Source organism: Taudactylus pleione, unplaced genomic scaffold, assembly GCF_031769625.1.
Source record: "Taudactylus pleione unplaced genomic scaffold, aTauple2 ptg000644l, whole genome shotgun sequence".
NCBI classification, from domain to species: Eukaryota; Metazoa; Chordata; class Amphibia; order Anura; family Myobatrachidae; genus Taudactylus; species Taudactylus pleione.
The window spans coordinates 558987-578605 of record NW_028285046.1 but is presented as its reverse complement, the minus strand read 5'-3'; the positions used below and the strand labels follow the sequence as shown (position 1 = coordinate 578605).

Below are 19619 nucleotides of genomic sequence, written 5' to 3'. Positions count from 1 at the left end.
ACTCACACAACTTATTGGACCCACTTCAGTCTGGCTTTCGTTCCCAACACTCCACAGAGACAGCACTGACTATGGTAGTAAATGACCTGGTCACTGCCAAGGCTAAAGGTCATTACTCACTCCTAATTCTTCTAGATCTCTCTGCTGCTTTTGACACTGTTAACCACTCTCTTCTCAAACAAACACTACAATCCCTAGATCTTAAGGACACAGCCTTTTCTTGGTTCTCTTCCTACATATCTGATCGCTCTTTTACTGTTCGTTTTTCTGACTCTGCCTCCTCTTCGCTATCTCTATCAGTTGGAGTACCGCAAGGCTCTGTCTTGGGGCCTCTGCTATTCTCAATCTATACCACCTCTCTTGGCAAACTAATCCACTCTTTTGGATTTCAGTACCATCTGTATGCGGATGATACTCAAATCTACCTATCCTCCCCAGATGTATTGGTCTGTGTCACTGAATGTCTTTCTGCCATTTCATCTTGGATGTCATCTCGCCACCTGAAACTTAATGTTTCTAAAACAGAATTAATTGTATTTCCACCAGCCAATAACAGTTACCAACCTGATCTCTCAATCTCTGTTGATAACTCGACAATCCACCCCGCCCCACAAGTTCGCTGCCTAGGTGTCATACTTGACTCTGAACTGTCCTTTGTTTCCCACATCCAATCCGTCTCAAAATCATGTTACATACAGTCAGGTGCATAAATATTGGGACATTTACAGAATTTTCATATTTTGGCCTCTATTCACCACCACAATGGCTTTGAATTGAAACAAACAAGATGTGCTTTAACTGCAGAATTTCAGATTTAATCTGAGGGTAATTACATCCAAATCAGGTGAACGGTGTAGGAATTACAACGGTTTCTATATGTGCCTCCCACTTTTTAAGGGGCCAAAAGTAATGGGATCAACTCAAAAGCTATTTCATGGACAGGTGTGGGCTATTCCCTTGTTATTTAATTATCAATTAAGCAGGTAAAAGGTCTGGAGTTGAATCTAGGTGTGACATTTGCATTTGGAATCAGTTGCTGTCGACTCTCAATATGAGATCCAAAGAGTTGTCACTATCAGTGAAGCAAGCCATCATTAGGCTGAAAAATCAAAACAAACCCATCAGAGAGATAGCAAAAACATTAGGTGTGGCCAAATCAACTATTTGGAACATTCTTAAAAAGAAAGAACGCATCGGAGAGCTCAGCAACACCAAAAGACCCGGAAGACCACGGAAAACAACTGTGGTGGATGACAGAAGAATTATTTCCCTGGTGAAGAAAAACCCCTTCACAACAGTTGGCCAAATCAAGAACACTCTCCAGGAGGTAGGTGTATATGTGTAAAAGTCAACAATCAAGAGAAGACTTCACAAGAGTGAATATAGAGGGTTCACCACAAGATGTAAACCATTGGTGAGCCTCAGAAACAGGAAGACCAGATTAGAGTTTGCCAAACAACATCTAAAAAAGCCATTACAGTTCTGGAACAACATCCTATGGATAGATGAAACAAAGATCAACTTGTACCAGAGTGATGGGAAGAGAAGAGTATGGAGAAGGAAAGGAACTGCTCATGATCCAAAACATACCACCTCATCAGTGAAGCATGGTGGTGGTAGTGTCATGGCGTGGGCATGTATGGCTGCCAATGGAACTGGTTCCCTTGTATTTATTGATGATGTGACTGCTGACAAAAGCAGTAGAATGAATTCTGAAGTGTTTCGGGCAATATTATATGCTCATATTCAGTCAAATGCTTCAGAACTCATTGGACGGCGCTTCACAGTGCAGATGGACAATGACCTGAAGCATACTGCAAAAGCAACCAAAGAGTTTTTTAAGGCTAAAAAGTGGAATGTTATGCAATGGCCAAGTCAATCCCCTGACCTGGATCCGATTGAGCATGCATTTCACTTGATGAAGACAAAACTGAAGGGAAAATGCCCCAAGAACAAGCAGGAACTGAAGACATTTGCAGTAGAGGCATGGCAGAGCATCACCAGGGATGAAACCCAGCGTCTGGCGATATCTATGCGCTCCAGACTTCAGGCTGTAATTGCCTGCAAAGGACTTGCAACAAAGTATTAAAAAGTGAAAGTTAGATTTAGGATTGTTTAGTTTGTCCCATTACTTTTGACCCCTTAAAAAGTGGGAGGCACATATAGAAACCGTTGTAATTCCTACACCGTTCACCTGATTTGGATGTAATTACCCTCAAATTAAATCTGAAAGTCTGCAGTTAAAACACATCTTGTTTGTTTCATTTGAATAGAAAATATTCAAAATATGAAAATTCTGACAATGTCCCAATATTTATGCACCTGACTGTACATCTAAAAAACATATCCAAAATTCGACCAAATCTCACACAAGACACTGCTAAAACTCTATAATCTATGCACTCATTATTTCCCGCATTGACTATTGCAATAGTCTCTTTACTGGCCTTCCCTAAAACAGGCTATCACCATTACAATCCATTATGAATGCAGCTACGAGGCTTATCTTCCTTGCCAAATGTTCATCATCTGCTGCACCACTCTGTGAGTCCCTCCATTGGCTGCTGGTTTTCTACCGTATTCGATATAAAATACTTTTACTTACACATAAGGCTATTAACCAAACCACACCAACATACATCTCTTCACTCATTTCAAAATATCTCCCAACCCGACCTCTGCTCAGCACAAGATCTATCTGCGTCTCTCATCCCCACGCATTACTTGCTCCCACTCACGATTACAGGACTTTCTTCGGGCTGCACCCACTCTATGGAATGCCTTACCACGCACAATAAGACTTTCCTCTAGTCTCCAATCCTTCAAGCGTTCCCTGAAAACTCACCTCTTCAGGTAAGCTTATCAGATTCCAGAACCCCCCACATAACCTTCAAAGCGTCCATATCTAATTACATCCCCTTTCACAGTCCACACATAACCTCACACATCGTCTTTCTCTCACATCCTCATGACATTTGGCCAACATTCCTGTGTGACTGGATCATACAGCCCACCAAGAAACTCTGCATTCTGGCTGGACCAAACTTGCAATATATAGCACCTATCCTTGTGTATCAATGCCTATTTCCCTATAGATTGTAAGCTTACGAGCAGGGCCTTCCTACCTATATATCTGTCTGTTTATTACCCAGTTTTGTTCTATTAATGTTTCCAATTGTAAAGCGCAACGGAATATGCTGCGCTATATAAGAAACTGTTAATAAATAAAGTGGACATTTTGGATGCGTTTTGACAATAAGTATGTCGGATTACTGTGGTTTCAATATTTCCTGAGCTACCAAGCAGGATAAAGTGACTTGTAATGCACAAAGGAAGGTGAGGTCGGGATTCCAAGCAGGTATCTCCAGCCATCATCTTATTTAAGAAACAGCCAGAGTGCATCTTGAATTACTCTATCAATGTGGGACTAAGAAAACCTCACGCCAGTGAACTTGAAACCAGGGTAACCAGTATCCGAAGTGATACTATATCTCATACCACTAACTTCATTTTCTAACAAGGGGAGCGCATATCCCGAACTTTGGTTTAAATTGATATCCATGTCTAATGCTTGTTTCCTAGTACCATTGCTAGTTTGTAATGTATGGTAGTAATAGGCTGAATTCAGATGGGTTTACAAATTATTATTATTATTATTACCAGTTATTTATATAGCGCACACATATTCCGCAGCGCTTTACAGAGAATATTTTGGCCATTTACAAATGTTTGGGTTTGACAAGTTAAGCTTTGGACAACCATTGTTCAATAAAACAAGCCTCCCTGTATAGCAAATAGTGGGGCTGTCACAGTACATGCTATTTACCTGGGCCATCTGGCGGAGAGTGTGCCCAGGATGGCCCAGCAAAGACTCTTGCACAAGATTAGTGTTTACTTTGGCTACCTTTTATCTACTGTCTACCCCCTGTATTGTGGACACTGGAACATATTTATACATCCAAGCAAATATCTGATAAAGGCATGCAAGTTTTTTAGGACACTTTTCTGAATGCGTTCAAACACAAATCACACTAGCAAGTGAAACAAATCACAAAAAGCAACTCTATACCAGTTTCATAATGGCCAATCTTGGAGATCTTGCTCCAGGCTTGATCCTAGGCTGCAGAGACTCCTGACACTGCCAGCAAAGCAGTTGTCCTGTTTCACTTTCATCCCACCTTTGGCAGTCACACACAGCCACAAGAGCCATGGGGACTCCATATGAAAACTCGCTGATCCACATAGTTCTTTAGTAAAACTCAGATTCTTCAGTCAGTACAGTGGGAGCCATAATACGTTACCAGTCCTGACATTCACCTCAAGAACACCAGTGACTGGAAAATAACCAATATGAGCTCTGTACATAGAACCAAAAACAATATACATCTCTGCCATAATACCAGTCTGGGAGAGAGAGTAGGCAGCACTGAGCCAGCCAATCGGGACTAAATTTGACTGGTTCAATGGGTGTTATACTCATGTGCAGATGAGATTTTCATATTAAGATTTAAACACAATATATAGAAACTTAGCTAACCAATAACCGTATGCCTCATCATTTGGACATTGAAGACCATGAAGAATGCAGTTGTGAAAATTATACCTTCATTTTGTTTTAGGAACTGTTGTATTATTTTTTTTAGGTCAATCCACTTTATTACATTTATGATGACATACACAATAGTTACAAATTATGCATATTAAATATATTATCATCAGTACCAGTTATTTATATAGCGCACACATATTCTGCAGCACTTTACAGAGAATATTTGGCCATTCACATCAGTCCCTGCCCCAGTGCAGTTTACAATCTATATTCCCTATCACATACTCTCACACACTAGGGTTATAGGGTTAATTTTGTTAGAAGCCAATTAACCTACCAGTATATTTTTGGAGTGTGGGAAGAAACCGGAGCACCCAGAGGAAACCCACGCAAGCACAGGGAGAATATGAAAATGGCTGGGATGTGGGTCAGAAAAGGCTAAAAAGCAATTTGCGGGACCCCTAGTTTGACAAATTTGCCTTGCAGCCATAGAACTGCGCAGGAGAATCAGCAATGTGGTGACTATTATTATGGGCACATATGTTAAACTGTACATTGCAGCAATATCCAGTGGCATATTGTACCAAATTGAATTTCTTCCATTGGGGGTTGTTGTGCCTTGTGGGTCCTGCCTGCAATGTGCTGTTACAATGCTTTGCATTGCCAGCTACAAGAGAATGCCAAATTGCCTCAAAATCACCAAATTCTCAAATTCTATTTACAGCCCCATAGTACTGTGGGTAATTACAAAAATACCTCTCAGCTAATTAAATGCGGAATATGCGCACCGTAAGTTATGTGCATTGCCAGCAATTGAATCTAAGGGGACTATTTACTAAGCAGTGTTAGGAGACAGAGTGAAAAGTGATAAGAAAGGGATAAGGTACCAGCCAATCAGCTCCCAACTGTCATTTTTCAAACACAGCCTGTGAGATGACAGTTGGGAGCTGATTGGCTTGCACCTTATCACTTTCTTATCACTTTTCACTCTGTCTCCTAACACTGCTTAGTAACTAGATCCTAGCTCTATTTTGTCAATGTAGAGTTTCTCAGTGCTCATACAGAGCTGGGAAACCCCTCATTTAAGAGGAGCTCAGAGAAAATAATAGATAAAAGAGATAACATAATGGGTAATATAATATAATTTCACTATCTGTCAGTGAGTATTAACACCGTTTTAGTGAATGGGGTTGTCATTACCATAGCATAGTATTGGTTTACTGAATGGGGTCATTCACATACTAATACCTCATCAGAGGGTTTTTTTTTTTTTTTTCTGGCTAGTATTCTATTAGAGGTAATACAGCTCTCCCAACGCTGCCATACATCTAGTTTCATCCAAGCTCAGTGCTGCGCTGCTAGACGGTGTGTTACGGCTTTGAGTTGGCAGTTCGCCCATCCCTTTAAGAGTGCTCTCAAATGACAGAACACTTCCCACATCAGCCAGTCGGAGGTGAAATATCCACTGCCTTAAGGAGAGTTCCATTCACGCTGCCAATCCCCGTTCTCTCACCGCCTCCCCTTTAAAGTACTCCTCCGGCCACTGGGTTTGTAGTCGGAGGTCAGAAAGTGACCGGAGTAGCGGCAGCAGTTATGTCCCGAAACTGTGCGGCGTGTGCGCTGCTGGGGCTTCTGCTCGTAGTGCTCTCGGGGAGAAGCACTGGCTACTTCCCGGAGGAGCGCTGGAACCCAGAGTCCCCCCTCAGGCCGCCCACCGTTCTGATCACCCTGCTAGCCAGGAACGCCGAGGGGTCCCTGCCCGAAGTTCTGGGCGCTGTGGACAGACTGAGATACCCTAAGGACAGAATCTCGTTGTGGTGAGAACAAGCCCTGCTCATAGGCACCGATGTAACGGGGCAGGGATAGTTCTGCAGTGGAGGATGGAGTTATACGTACAGTATATCACTTGTGTACAGGCAGGAACAGCTCTGCTATAGACAGTAATGGGGAGGGGGTAGACAAATCCGTATCACCTGTGAACAGACAGGGTAGCTAAAGGTGAGGGGGAAGACATATACATATATATCACTTGTAGGCAGGGAGGCCAGCTCTGGTTTAGGTTTTAATGGGGGCTGGGGAGGGGGTAGACATATCACCTGTGAGCAGACTAGGCAGCTCTGCTATAGGCAGTAAAGGGGGTGGAGGGAGTGAAATATCACCTGGGGATAAGCAGGAACATTCTGCACAGTGAACCCCCCTAAATCTTATCAGTTATGATGAAATGATGTTAGTAGGTCATACAATGCAACTTTATACAATATGTAAATGTATGTAAATAGCTGATCAGTAATCCTTATGGACAGATTTCTTACACATAATGCTAAGTTGCAGCTACACAGTACATGTATCCGGGGGAGGGAACGGGACAAAAAATACTTTATATAATGACACCACCTGGTCCCATTATGTTTAGCTACTGTAGCCTTGCGGTGCTTCCATACCAGATGTGGCATGTAAAGGCCCCCATACATCAGCAATTGATTGTGGCAATATGCAATCGATTTGTGTATAAAAATCTGCAATGTATGGGCTTCAAAGATCGCAGATTGCAACCAAAACGTGATTGGAATTGTTAGATCAGATTGCCCAACATGTTGGATTTCACAGATGGATTGTGGCTGTAGATTGCTAGTGTATGGACATGACCAGCAGATTTGCAGACTGTTCACAGTAAAATGATGGGCCTTTCAAAATTGGCAGATCTGTGTTTGATGAAAATGATCTGCAAATCACTGAAACAGATCAGTAATGTATGGGCGCAGATTGCTAGTTTGGGAAATCCTAAAATCGGGCAACAAATCTTCAAATTGTTCAATGGTGGTTTTCAGATTGCTTATGTATGGGGGCCTTAACCCTGTACATTTGAACATGCAATATGGCTGCGCTGGAGTTAGTTCATATGCTTTGTACTTCTCTGAACTCAGAGCTTCAGTTTTGATTTTCATTTTATTTTTGAATGTTGCAATTACACTCCCTACATATCTGTAATGCTGGGCATACACTATACAATTATCTACCAGATATCTGTCCAATCTGGCTGTTTGGAATGACAATCTAGTAATGTATTTGAGCAAATGACAATCGAACATTTTGTTCATAAACACTGGAAAACAGACAAAAATGGACTTTCAGCCAAATTGGTTAAATGAAACAAATTTAACCAATTTGAACAACAGTTTTTTCTGTTTTCCAGTCTTTAAAACCATATAATCGATTGTTAATTGCTCCCATACATTACCAAGTATTCATTTCAACCAGACAGATCTGACAGACAATTGTATAGTGTATGCCCAGCATTATATATTCTCACTGCTGTCATAACAAATAGTTGAGACATTCTAGTAAAGAATGAGGCCCCATAGCTTCGTAAAACCAGACTGTAGAGATCCATATCTAGTTGCTGGTGTGCTCCAAAACCAATGCAAAAAAATGGTTGTAATAATACGGTGAAGACGTGGCCCATGCATTCATCAGTAGTCTGAGTAATGAAACATTCTCCTCTCAAATATAAAGTAAAGACCATCTCTGTATGTGAAGGAGAGTGACTTGGTTCTGTGTGCAATAGCTCAACCTAGTTACAAACGTTTTTCTGAGTATGACATTCATCATGGGAATTGTACTAAAGGGACATTCTCTACCAAGAGACATAACACTGACCAAGCATTACCCTATTAATGCTGATTTCAGTGCACGCCAGTCTGCAATCCATATCTTGCGTGTTTGCACAGTGCACATACTGCAGAACCAAGCGCTCACAAGTATGAGTGGTGCAGAGTAGTACACGTTACAGTTGTCTCTTCACTTACTGGGCTGTAATGGGGCATAGGGGCAGATGTATGAAGCTCTAGGAAAGTGATAAAGTGGAGATTGATAAATGACCAGCCACTCAGCTCCTAACTGTCATGTTACATGCTGTGCTTGAAAAATGACAGTTGGGAGCTGATTGGGTGGTCGTTTATCACTTTCCAGAGCTACATACTTCTGCCCCATACTCCCATATGGCATGTTGATGGAGTTGTGGGCTGTGCTGTGTTGGCTGGAAGTGCAATAAATGTTACTTTTACACCAAGGATAGGGCCGGTGCTAGTGACCACTGATGATGGGATGCCAATCCAGCACACACAAAGAGGCCACTCTATCCCAAAGATGCGTACAACCCAGCTTAAAAGACAAATAATTTAGTTTTGCGCTTTCATTGCAGGCGCAATTATGGCTGATTTGTGTTCAGTTCTGCAATAAACCCCCATATTTTAACACTACATTGCGGATTGACATTCCTAACCCAATCCTTGTGAACCCTTGCTCCTGAATTGAATATAATCAATGCACCAGTCTTAATCGTGTTTTCAGATTAAAGCAATATTTGTGTCTCATGGTAAGGATGCGATCTGTGTTTCTTCAGTATATCATATCTTTAGCTTGCCTGTCTCTGCCCCTCTCAGGGTTGCCACAGATCATAGCTTGGACAATACAAGCGGTATCCTACGGGAATGGCTGATCAATGTGCAGAAACAGTACCACCATGTGGAGTGGAGACCGCAGGACCATCCCAGGTATCAGGAGAAATAATGATTGTAGCACTGTTAGCTATTCCCCTTTCTCAGTGGCTTACAATTATTTCATGGCGGGACTTGTTTTTATTAGGGCATCATCATGTGAACATGAACAGGGTTGTTTTATTAAAGGGTTGTCCAGTTTGAAGCCTACAAGTCCCAGCTTGCCCTGCCACAGTTTTAGCATTCCCTAATAGAAAAACAGTCAATGTAACATTGCCTTATTGTACATTTGTTCAATTTGAGTAAAAAAAAATGTCTTGGAGAGATAACTGAGTAATGCTGCCCATCCACTAGAAGACAGGCAATAGACTGCACGATTACATCATTGTAATCGTGCAGTCTTTTGTCAGTCTGTGATGTGCCCACACTGATCGAGCAGTCGTTCTGTGTAGGAACATCAATCATCTGCTAACATGCTCAATCTGATGTTATCGTCAGGTTGTCCAGCATGTTTGCCCGATGATGGATGTCTAAAACGACCAGCGGGAGGTCACATTGCTGGTCGTTTTAGACATTTTAGTGAATGATTTGCAAACTATTAATGAACGATAATGATATAGTTATTGTTCAATCGCTCAAGTTAATCGCCTAGTGGATGGGCAGCTTTAGTCCGGGAACACTTCTCCCACAGCAGCACTAGTGGGCGGAAACACACACTTCTATATATACTAATAGTTCTGTCTCCAAGTCATAGTTCCCATCCAATAAAGTACCCAGATTTGCAGTAAGTGTAAAATGTAGGTGTTGGCCATACAGTTAGACTCTTTATCGCATTAACCCTGTTTTCCCTCATATACAGCCCCTAAATTCACAATATATGTACCCTGGCACTCCCAGGACATGGTGCCTGGTGCACACTAAACTAGAGTACAACAGTGTCTGTTCCAGGAAGTGTTTTAATTCAGCATTTTCTTACCCATAACCGTCCTTTTTTTTTTTTTTTCCTGGCTTCTCCATATTTTAAGGTTTAACTCCTGCGTGACATGCTGTAATTTTCTATAGGATAACCCCTCTCATGATCCTTGTCTTGTTTTTCAGATGGTTTCAGGATGAGGAGGGGCCAAAGCATTGGTCACGCTCTCGTTATGAGTATATCATGAAGCTACGTCAGGCAGCTTTAACCTCTGCCCGGGAAATGTGGGCTGACTACATAATGGTATGTAATGACCACCTAAATGCAGTAAGTAATCAGGAATGTCTGGATTAAATGAGAGATGACGAGAAAACACTGAGGAATTGTATTAAAAAGGAGTTACAGGATCTTGCCCTCTAGAACATGGCACTACTGTATGTTGTCATTATAGGAGCTGGCAGGGCTGTGCAGTGGACATTTGTCATGAAATAGTTCTATTTTCCTTAATAACATGGCCTTGTCGCTGCCCTTCCTCTACTGCAGGCCTGGCCAACTTGTGCCTCTCCTCTTGTGAAGCTACAAGTCCCTAGCATTCCATAATAGCAAACTGTGGAAGGGCATTCTGGGACTTGTAGTTTCATCACAGGTTGGCCAGACCTGCTCTACTGAAACACAATGGGGCTGATGGAGAGTTGAACATAAGTCGGCCATATTTGTCTCTGCATTACTTGCACATAACTAAATGCGGATGTTCGCCCTATGCAGAGCTGCTGGCACTGCTGCATAACCTACCCTAACAGTCATCATCCTCTGTGTGTATTTAGTACTATACTAGATGCAATTGATCTGTCTGAAAACAGGCTTTATGCTTCCGGACAACCCTGCCGAGCTTGCGGTGCTGTTGACATGCCCTCATTGCGCAGGCTACGATATAGCGCCCTGCTACAGCTTCCCTTTGATGGTAAGTGGAGATATGACTGAATTGCATACAATGCTGCATTGCCCATTATTGCGTACAGATTTTGGGGAAAAAAAAAAAATTTTCTCACTTGATTTGTGCAAACACATTCATTGCTGCACAGATGATAGAACCTTTTATACGGCACTGAACAGATGAAGTGAGGAAAGATACTGTTTAATCCACAAGCCTAGAAGGTGACAACCAGTCTTTATCACCATGTACGATCTCCAGCATGTCTGTTTTAGCAGGACACCCGCTCGGTGCTTAAAGATGCATCTCCTAAAGTAGAAAGCGACATCCCAAGTGTTGCAACCACTCCAGGCCACATTTGAGAATACATGCAAGGTTATATACTGTAATACATTACTGTACAAATCTGGGACATTGGAGATCAAGACACTGGGGTATAGACTGGTGGATGAGTGGAGCTGGCACTTTAAATTTAGAAGTGTAAGTGACTCCTCCCCCTCAGTCCCCCAAAGCATCAGATTTAGAATTGTGCCCGAGGGAGCGACACTTGGGACTGTGCTCAGCCCACACTTTTATTTTATTTTATTTAATATTGCTCTCGCAAGCATTTGAGGACAGGCTGACAGAAAGCTGCATCTGTCAACCTGCTACAAGGAGGCTTCAGGAGGGACCCGCCGCCGCTGTTTTAGGGTGGCTGTCCGGGTCCCTGGCACCCTGACCTTGGGAGGGACATGCCGCAGCTTATTATAGAAGCTGTGTCCATGCCGCAGTTTGACAATCTCATAGACCTGAAAGCCAGCAGCTGTAAGTATAACTCTTCCCCCTGACTAGCATTTGGATTAAGATGAAATCTGCTGCCCCCTGTCATGCCCCTCTAGACCCATCTTCACTGGCAGCGATAGCGCGGCTTGCTATAGTACACAGCAGCTTAGTAGCACTACTGTCATTTTATACTTGCGTGTCTCAGTGCCAGCGGGGTGGAGAGGGGCTGTAGTCAGCAGTTCTCTGCAGCTCTCCTGTTGCAGGAAAGCTCTCCTATTGACCTCCATCCAGGTAAGGGGAGGTTTGGACCAGCCCACTGCCCCTCTCATCGGTGCCATTTTAACAGGCGTGCTCACAGGCTAGCAGCAGCTACAGATTCCCAGCCTGTGCTGCTCTACTGTCCACTGCTCGGCTGCAGACTCTCCAGCACTGATCCTGAGGGTTGGGAGTGCACTGGCTTCTTTGGGCTGCTGAGTGTTTAGGGGATTACATTGGGGAGGGAATCAATGACTCCTCTCCCTCTGTGCCTGTATTTGTTTCACTCTGCTCTTTGTGTGTGTGTGTGTGTGTGTGTGTTGAACAGATGCCATGACAAGAAAAGGGACAGCTGCAAAAGCATCTCAGAAGGAATTTGCTTATTCCAAATGTAACACTAAGCTGTCTCAGGCACGCTGAAATGGAGCAGCCTTTTGTGAACCTGAAATCGCAAAATTTTTATTTGGAGTTTTACTGGTTCAAAATGGAGTCTCTTCTCTCCGTGACTGCAGGTCTGGAACAGGGGGAGTTCTTGGTGTCAAGGATGCTTATCTCCACATGCCTATTTGGGAACCACATCAATCTTTTCTTCGATTTGCAATCAAGGAGACCCAATTTCAGTTTCGGGCTCTGCCGTTCGTATGGTCGTCGGCACTCCGGATCTTTACCAAAGTATTGTCTGTGATGATCGCCCATCCCCGCTCGTTGGGAGTCACCATTTTCCCGTATCTGGACGACCTCCTCATCAAGGCCTCATTTCCTCAGATTCTATTAGGCCATGTAACTCTGACGCACCAGGTTCTCATCCAACATGGCTGGATTGTCAATTTCCAGAAATAGTCTGGTTCCATCCCGGCATCTCCACTTTCTGGGCATGATCTTGGTCTTCCGGCCTCTCAACGCGTCTTCCTCCCAGTAGATAAGGCTCAGGCAAATCGCCAGCTTGTTCTGGTTTCAATTAATTTGTGCATCTGTCTCCTCGGCAAGATGGTGGCAGCTTTCGAGGCTCTACAATTCGTCAAATTCCATTCTTGACCCTTCCAGTTGAATCTTCTGGCTCAATGTTCCGGATCACATCATATGCATCGCCTGGTCCGACTGTCTCCTCAGGCTCGCATTTCCCTTCTTTGGTGGTATCAGCTCGACTATCTCGCAGTTGGTCACCGGTTCGGCGTCTGGGATTGGATGACGAATGCCAGTCTCAGAGGTTGTGGAGCGGTTCTTCTGGACAACCACTTCCAGGGTCGATGGTCTCATCACGAGTCAACGTTGCCTATCAATGGGCTGGAACTCCGCGCAATCTTCTGGAAGCTACCTCCCTTCTCGAGGGTCGGCCGGTTTCGGGTATAGTCGAACAATGCCACAGTTGTTGCATACATTAACCGTCAGGGAGGGACCTGCAGCCGCATGGCTATGTGCGAGGCCAGTCACATTCTTCGGTGGGCAGAGCTCCATGTGATGGTGATCTCGCTGGTGGTCATTCCAGGAGTGGAAAACCGGGAGGCCGACTATCTCAGTCGTCAGGACCTTAATCCCAGAGAATGGGCCCTTCACACAGAGTTTTTCCAACAGCTAGTCAGAAGGTGGACCAGCCGGACATAGATCTCATGGTCTCCAGGCACAAACATCATCAGGTGCCTCGATACTGTTCCAGAACTCTGGACCCGAAGGCAGAGGCGATAAGACGCACTGACTGTACCTTGGAGGTACGATCTCGTGTACCACTTCCCTTCCTTTCCCCTTTTTCCATGAGTCCTCAAGTGTATCAAGCGAGAAGTGGCCACAGTCATCCTGGTGGCACTTAACTAGGTCAGTCCTTGGTTCTGAGATCTCCAACTGCTCCTCACCAAGGATCCCTGGCCACTACCTATTCGCCTAGACCTTCTGCTTCCAGGTCCGTTCGTATACACAGACTTAAAGCGGCTGCGTTTAATGGCGTGGTTGTTGAGGCAGCTAACTTAAGACGTAGCGGAGTTCCGGACTCTGTAGTTCCCACCACCATGCTCAGAGCTCGCAAGCCGGTTAAGTCAGCTCTTTATCATCGCATCTGGCATTCTTATGTGGCTTGGTGTGAAGAGCGGGGGTTTCCCACCACTGCTTTCAGTTTGTCTCGTCTCCACTTCCTTCAGAAGGGCCTGGACTTTTTAAAAAGTCACAAAGTCACATGGGTTGTGACGAAACGCGTTAGTGATCCCACTTCACCTCATTGCTTCACGGCTAGAACGGCATCGCACATTGCCTGTCGTCCCGTCTCCCGGCCGGGACTCGTGTAGCCACCATCAGGAGGACTGCTTCCTGTAAACTCCGCGGACGCTCGGATGGAGAGCCCAACACTCCAAGGCTACCAGATTGTGAGTCAGAATATGGCATAACGCCTGATTGTGCACACAAGTTGATACCCATTGCGACTCCCTATTCAAAGTTAGCATTATAACTAAGTGGTATTATTGTGGATGGGACTATGCATATTGATGCCTGCATAATTGATCTGGATATATGTTTTTTTTACTGCATTGGAATATCCTCGTTAACAACAGCCCAGCAAGTTCCTCTCACGCAGCCCATTTCATGTGAACGTTCTACATGTTTTCAGGATTTACCTGGCCACATATTTGTGCCATTGTGCTGACTGCGAATTATTACAGAGATCCCTTATATTTATATGGGATCACACCATTTATACAAAAGGTTATTTTCACTTGGAAACTGACTTACAGTTTGCAACATCATTGTTTTATTCCTACAGTGGACATTTTTTATTTATACAACAGAAGGCCTTCTATCCGGAATTAGCAGTTACACATTGCAACTATATTGATATACACAGCTCATATTGTAGCCAATTTTTATGGCATGTTTATACCTTGTATTTATTCACATTTAGATTTTTGTAGTCATTTATATGCTGCTGTTTTCATCTTCTTTTTTTATTTTTATTCTTTTAACAGGTTATATATTATATTGCAATTTTAGTACAATTGTGCAGACAGTTATATACTATCCATTAAAATAATAAATATTTTGTGACCATCATTTCTATGGATTTTTAATATGTTACAGTTTAAGTATACAACATAATTTCCATAGACACCCAGCACAGATCATACTTAGAGTTTATGGATGCTGAGTTATGCCTCTGTTCTCACAAGGTTCGGGTGTCTGCATTGTCGATATTTTTGTCAGCGCCGCCTTGCCTTGTTCTCTCAGATTCAGACTTTTCTACAGGGAGTGTCCCACCTACATCTCTGTGGGACCTGAAACTGGTTCTGATGTTCCTCCAGTCTTCTATGTTCGAGCCTTTGGAGGATGTGGATCTAAAACTCCTCTCTTGGAAGACTGTCATCCTTTTGGCCGTGGCTTCGGCCAGGCGGTTGTCTGAGTTAAGAGCCCTCTCTTGTCGGCCTCTCTATCTAATTTTTCATGATGATCGTGCGGAACTCTGGTACTAAACAGTCCTTCCTACCTAAGGTGGTTTCGGCCTTCAACATCAATCAACCAATTGTGATTCCGGTGTTGTCAGACGGGCTCTTCACTCACCCTGTATGTAGTACGGGCACTTATATGGCCTGTACAGCAGCATTATGCAAGTCAGATTCTTTGTTTGTCCTTTATGATGCTGCCAAACTCGTTTGGCCTGCTTCTAAGCAGATGTTAGCCAGGTGGATCCGTTTTGGCCATCCGACAGACGTATGTTGCTAGTGCCCGGCATCCGCTGGTTTCTATTTCTGTACATTCCACTCGTGCTGTGGGTGCTCCTTGGGCTGCCCATCGTGGCGCCTCACCATCACCATTATGCCGTGCGGCCACGTGGTTCATATTTTTGTTAATTTCTATCTGTTTGATACTTTTGAAGCCTCCGATTTTAGTTTTGGTTGCAGGGTTTTCCCGGTTCCTTAGGGGGGAAAACTTTGGGACGTCCCCAGTGTCTTTATCTCCAGTGTCTCCTGGTGGATGAAGGCGAAAATAGGATTTTGGTAATTTACTGTTAAGTCCATTTCTCTGATTGCACAGAGGACACTGGACGCCCTCCCAGCGTTGTTTTACCTGTCATTGTGTTCTGTTATTACATATGTTGTACGCACTGTTATGTGTGTTTTCTATTCGGCTTTGGACGTTTCTTGTTGTGTTGATTCCTTTTCCTCAGTTTGTCTTCTGATTCTGTTTCCGTCTCCTCTGGCTCAGTTTCTCTAACTGGGTCTTCTGGGGGATAGAGTTGGAGGAGCCGCTCGCACTTCTAAATTTTAAGGTGCCAGCTCCACTCTTCCACCCGTCTACTGTATATCCCAGTGTCTTGATCTCCTGTGTCCCCTGTGGAATCGGAGAACGGATTTAATGGCAAATACCAAAATCCTGTTTTTCCAACACAATATTGTATGTTTTGTTTAAAATAAATAAACAAATTGCTGCTTTAAATCCCACAGTGTAAATATTCCTTTTTTTTTTTTTTTAAATCACTTTTCAATAAATTTCCCCATTGTTTCACCATACTCTAGGGGGCATATTTGCAAAAGGTTAATTTCAATCAATTTTGATTGATTGAAAATTGATCAACATCAGTGTTGTGTTTCTGGGGCTAAATAAATCACACATTTACTAATACTTAAAAAAATATATATGTTTAATAGTAAATGTGTAGTTTTGCTCCAGAAACACAACATCGATGTTAATTGATTTTTTTTTTTTGATTAATTTTAATCGACTTTTAGTAAACCCCTAGTATTCAGTTTAGGAACTATGTAATTATCTCCCATATAAAATGGCAAGCTTGCCACTAGCTTTGTATGCACTGTACATTTCATATTTCTTAACTGTATAAAAGGAAATGTAATGCCATTTCTTACATAAATGCTGATGGCTGTTTTAATTATGAAGATTACATAATGTAATATAACATTTTACACAATAGCAATGAGAAACCTGTGATAAAGAGCTTGCAATCTAAATTTATTTGACTTCTCTCTGGAACTACTGCCCCTTTTGCATTCCTTGGACTAGGATGGCACTGAGGTGGCGAATGTGACACGCATACACCCTGCCCACACCCCTACACTCCATCTGAAGTTTGGGTGCATCCTGTAGTTTGCAAAATACAGTTTTTAGGTAATATCATTTTTGCTAATTTTTCCTTCACCTTTTTGGGGCACTTTAATTACTAATTTTACATTTGTTCCCACAGTTTATAGACTCTGATAACTTGCTGACGAACCCAGACACCCTGAGTTTGCTGATTACTGAGAATAAGACGGTGGTTGCCCCCATGTTGGAGTCCAGGGCAGCCTACTCTAACTTCTGGTGTGGGATGACCACTCAGGTGAGGCGAATGTTGTACAAAACCGTGCACATATTGTACATATGAGTTGTGTGTTACATATCTGGTCTTCACAGCAGTTTATAATGGTCTTGTAGTTATTGATATCATCTGATATCCATCTCCTGTTAGATTTATATTGTGCAATATTTGTTGACAATTGCCTTCAATGTATAATGTGCATGGTATATTAAATATTCTATTTTATCTAAATACAGGGATATTACCGCCGTACCCCCGCCTACATGCCTATCCGGCGCAAAGAACGTCGTGGCTGCTTTGCGGTACCCATGTTACACTCTACATTTCTTATCGACTTGCGGAAGGAGGCAAGCCAATATCTGGACTTCTACCCACCTCACCAAGACTACACTTGGGCATTCGACGATATCATAGTATTTGCTTATTCATGCCGTCAAGCAGGTGAGTTAGGAAGCTGGCTCGGGGAGCCCAAGGTTTTTGAGTGATAACGTAAAGGCCTCTCTGACCAGTTTTGGAGGATACAGTTTAGAAATTAAGAAATCTATGTAGTAAGCCTTGGAGAGAGCTAAAGTGGACAGCGATAAAGTACCAACCGATCAGCTCCTAAGTGTCACTTTGCAGGCTAGATCTCACTAACTCCTTATAGTACAGCACTGCTCCTATTGCTTGGCTTGTTGCAGAATGATGGCGCTTAGAGCCTGCATTATAATTGCAGCAAATGGTTTTATGTTTTTCAACTGTGCATGCATCTGTCTAAGTAGCCGAAATGTCACAAAGCGCATGTGTCCAGTGGTGTGTATTCAGAGCCGCAGTAAGGATTGAGTTGCACGGCTCAGAAATATATTGGAAATACGTTCCTGGGTGTGGGCTGGGAGGTGGCTATTCAGACCCACAAAATGCATTGTGTTATGGGAGTGTCGCAAGCATGTTGCAAACTCAGATGCTGAATCTCTGCTATCGGAGACCGTACCGTGACTGAGATTCTGCACCTAGCATGGGGCTAGTGTTAGTTTTGATGGTGCGTCTGATTGTAGCATCTAATGATGCCCAAGTGGGATTTTAACATCAAAGAGGCAAAAAGTGGGCGTCTCACATACTTGTACACCAGGAGATGGGCTGATACTAGCTTTAGCATAAAGTTACAAACTACCACAAAAGACGCTAAAGCAATCCCAGCATGCGACTAAGAATCTGGCCCTTTCTGCGAATGGTTTCTAGAAGCTTGCCTGCAATATTCAGAGCAGTTTTTGGTACAGTGCAGCCATTTTCGGTAATCATAGGCAGTAAGCGTTGAGGCTACTGTCTGTGTATATATATATATATTTGCTCATAGCTAATTAATTAACTTTAGTAAATCATATTAAATTTCATGTACAGCACAACAGGATTTGGACGTATCGCCATCATCTCGTTGATGAACAGTAGAAACAAGTTGTTGCATAGCACATTGGTAAAGGTGCTGGATAGTGTTATCGCCTGCACTCCTTACTCCTTTCCAATATTCCGGCATGGCCAATATTAGCTAGCATTCAGACACCGCAAGTGTTCAGTGTCATGGTCCCCACATTCCTTTTCATTGAGCGATATATTAAAGGCATTGCATACCCTCTTGTACAAGTCTTGTTTATTTAATATTCTGTAGTAGTTTGTAAGACGTGCGTACATTATTTTGCACAGAGAATTTCATTTGTTTCCATTTCTTTTTGGGAGCGGCCATGTTTGCTTGAATTGTATACTGATTGTTTTATTCTCTCAGATGTTCAGATGTTCCTCTGCAATAAGGCGGATTATGGGCATCTTCCGGTTCCTCTGCGTGCACACAGCTCTCTGCTGGATGAAACTGACAATTTCCTGCACACCAAACTGGAGATCATGGGTGAGCTTGTCATTGCCGCTAGTTGTGGAGGGATGGTTCTGAAATACACTGCTCTTGGGTGTATGTGCTTGTGTGTCTATGTACATATATTGCACAATTTAAAAAACTTAGGGGTCTATGTATTAAGCCTTGGAACTAGATAAAGTACCAACCAATCAGCTCCTGTCACTTTGCAGACTGTGTTTGAAAAATGATAGTTAGCAGCTGATTGGTTGATACTTTATCTAGCTCCAAAACTTAGTACATAGACCCCTTACTGTCCAAGAGCTCTTCATAAGGTATCTGCTGTCAGTGGCGGATTTCCCACAAGGCAGGTGCCTAAGCACACCACCTGCTGGGGGCAGCATTACAGGCTGCCTTCCCTCCACATCAGAGCATCTGCTGATCCTTTTTTTTTTTTTTTTTTTTAAAGAGCAGTACCAGTGGGGAGATAAAGGGAGAGGGGTCACGGGCGGCAATTTGTGTGTGCAGAGAGGTTGGGGCTACCTGCTAAGTCCCAGAAGGTTCAGCTTTAGGACCAGTCGGCCCCGGCCACCATGACAGGGGC

The 19619-nt window shown here is 43.2% G+C and overlaps 1 protein-coding gene across 1 annotated transcript in view; it reads left to right on the top strand.

Moving 5' to 3' along the window:
* The first annotated feature begins 5997 nt into the window (after positions 1-5997).
* The window catches only part of COLGALT1 (collagen beta(1-O)galactosyltransferase 1), a 35687-nt gene continuing 22065 nt past the window's right edge, over positions 5998-19619 (top strand). The window contains exons 1-6 of the mRNA XM_088455121.1: positions 5998-6366; positions 8992-9102; positions 10144-10261; positions 17083-17217; positions 17433-17637; positions 18953-19072. Coding sequence (XP_088311247.1) covers positions 6143-6366; positions 8992-9102; positions 10144-10261; positions 17083-17217; positions 17433-17637; positions 18953-19072 — 913 coding nt within the window. The 5' untranslated portion in view covers positions 5998-6142. The remainder of the gene's footprint in view (positions 6367-8991; positions 9103-10143; positions 10262-17082; positions 17218-17432; positions 17638-18952; positions 19073-19619) is intronic.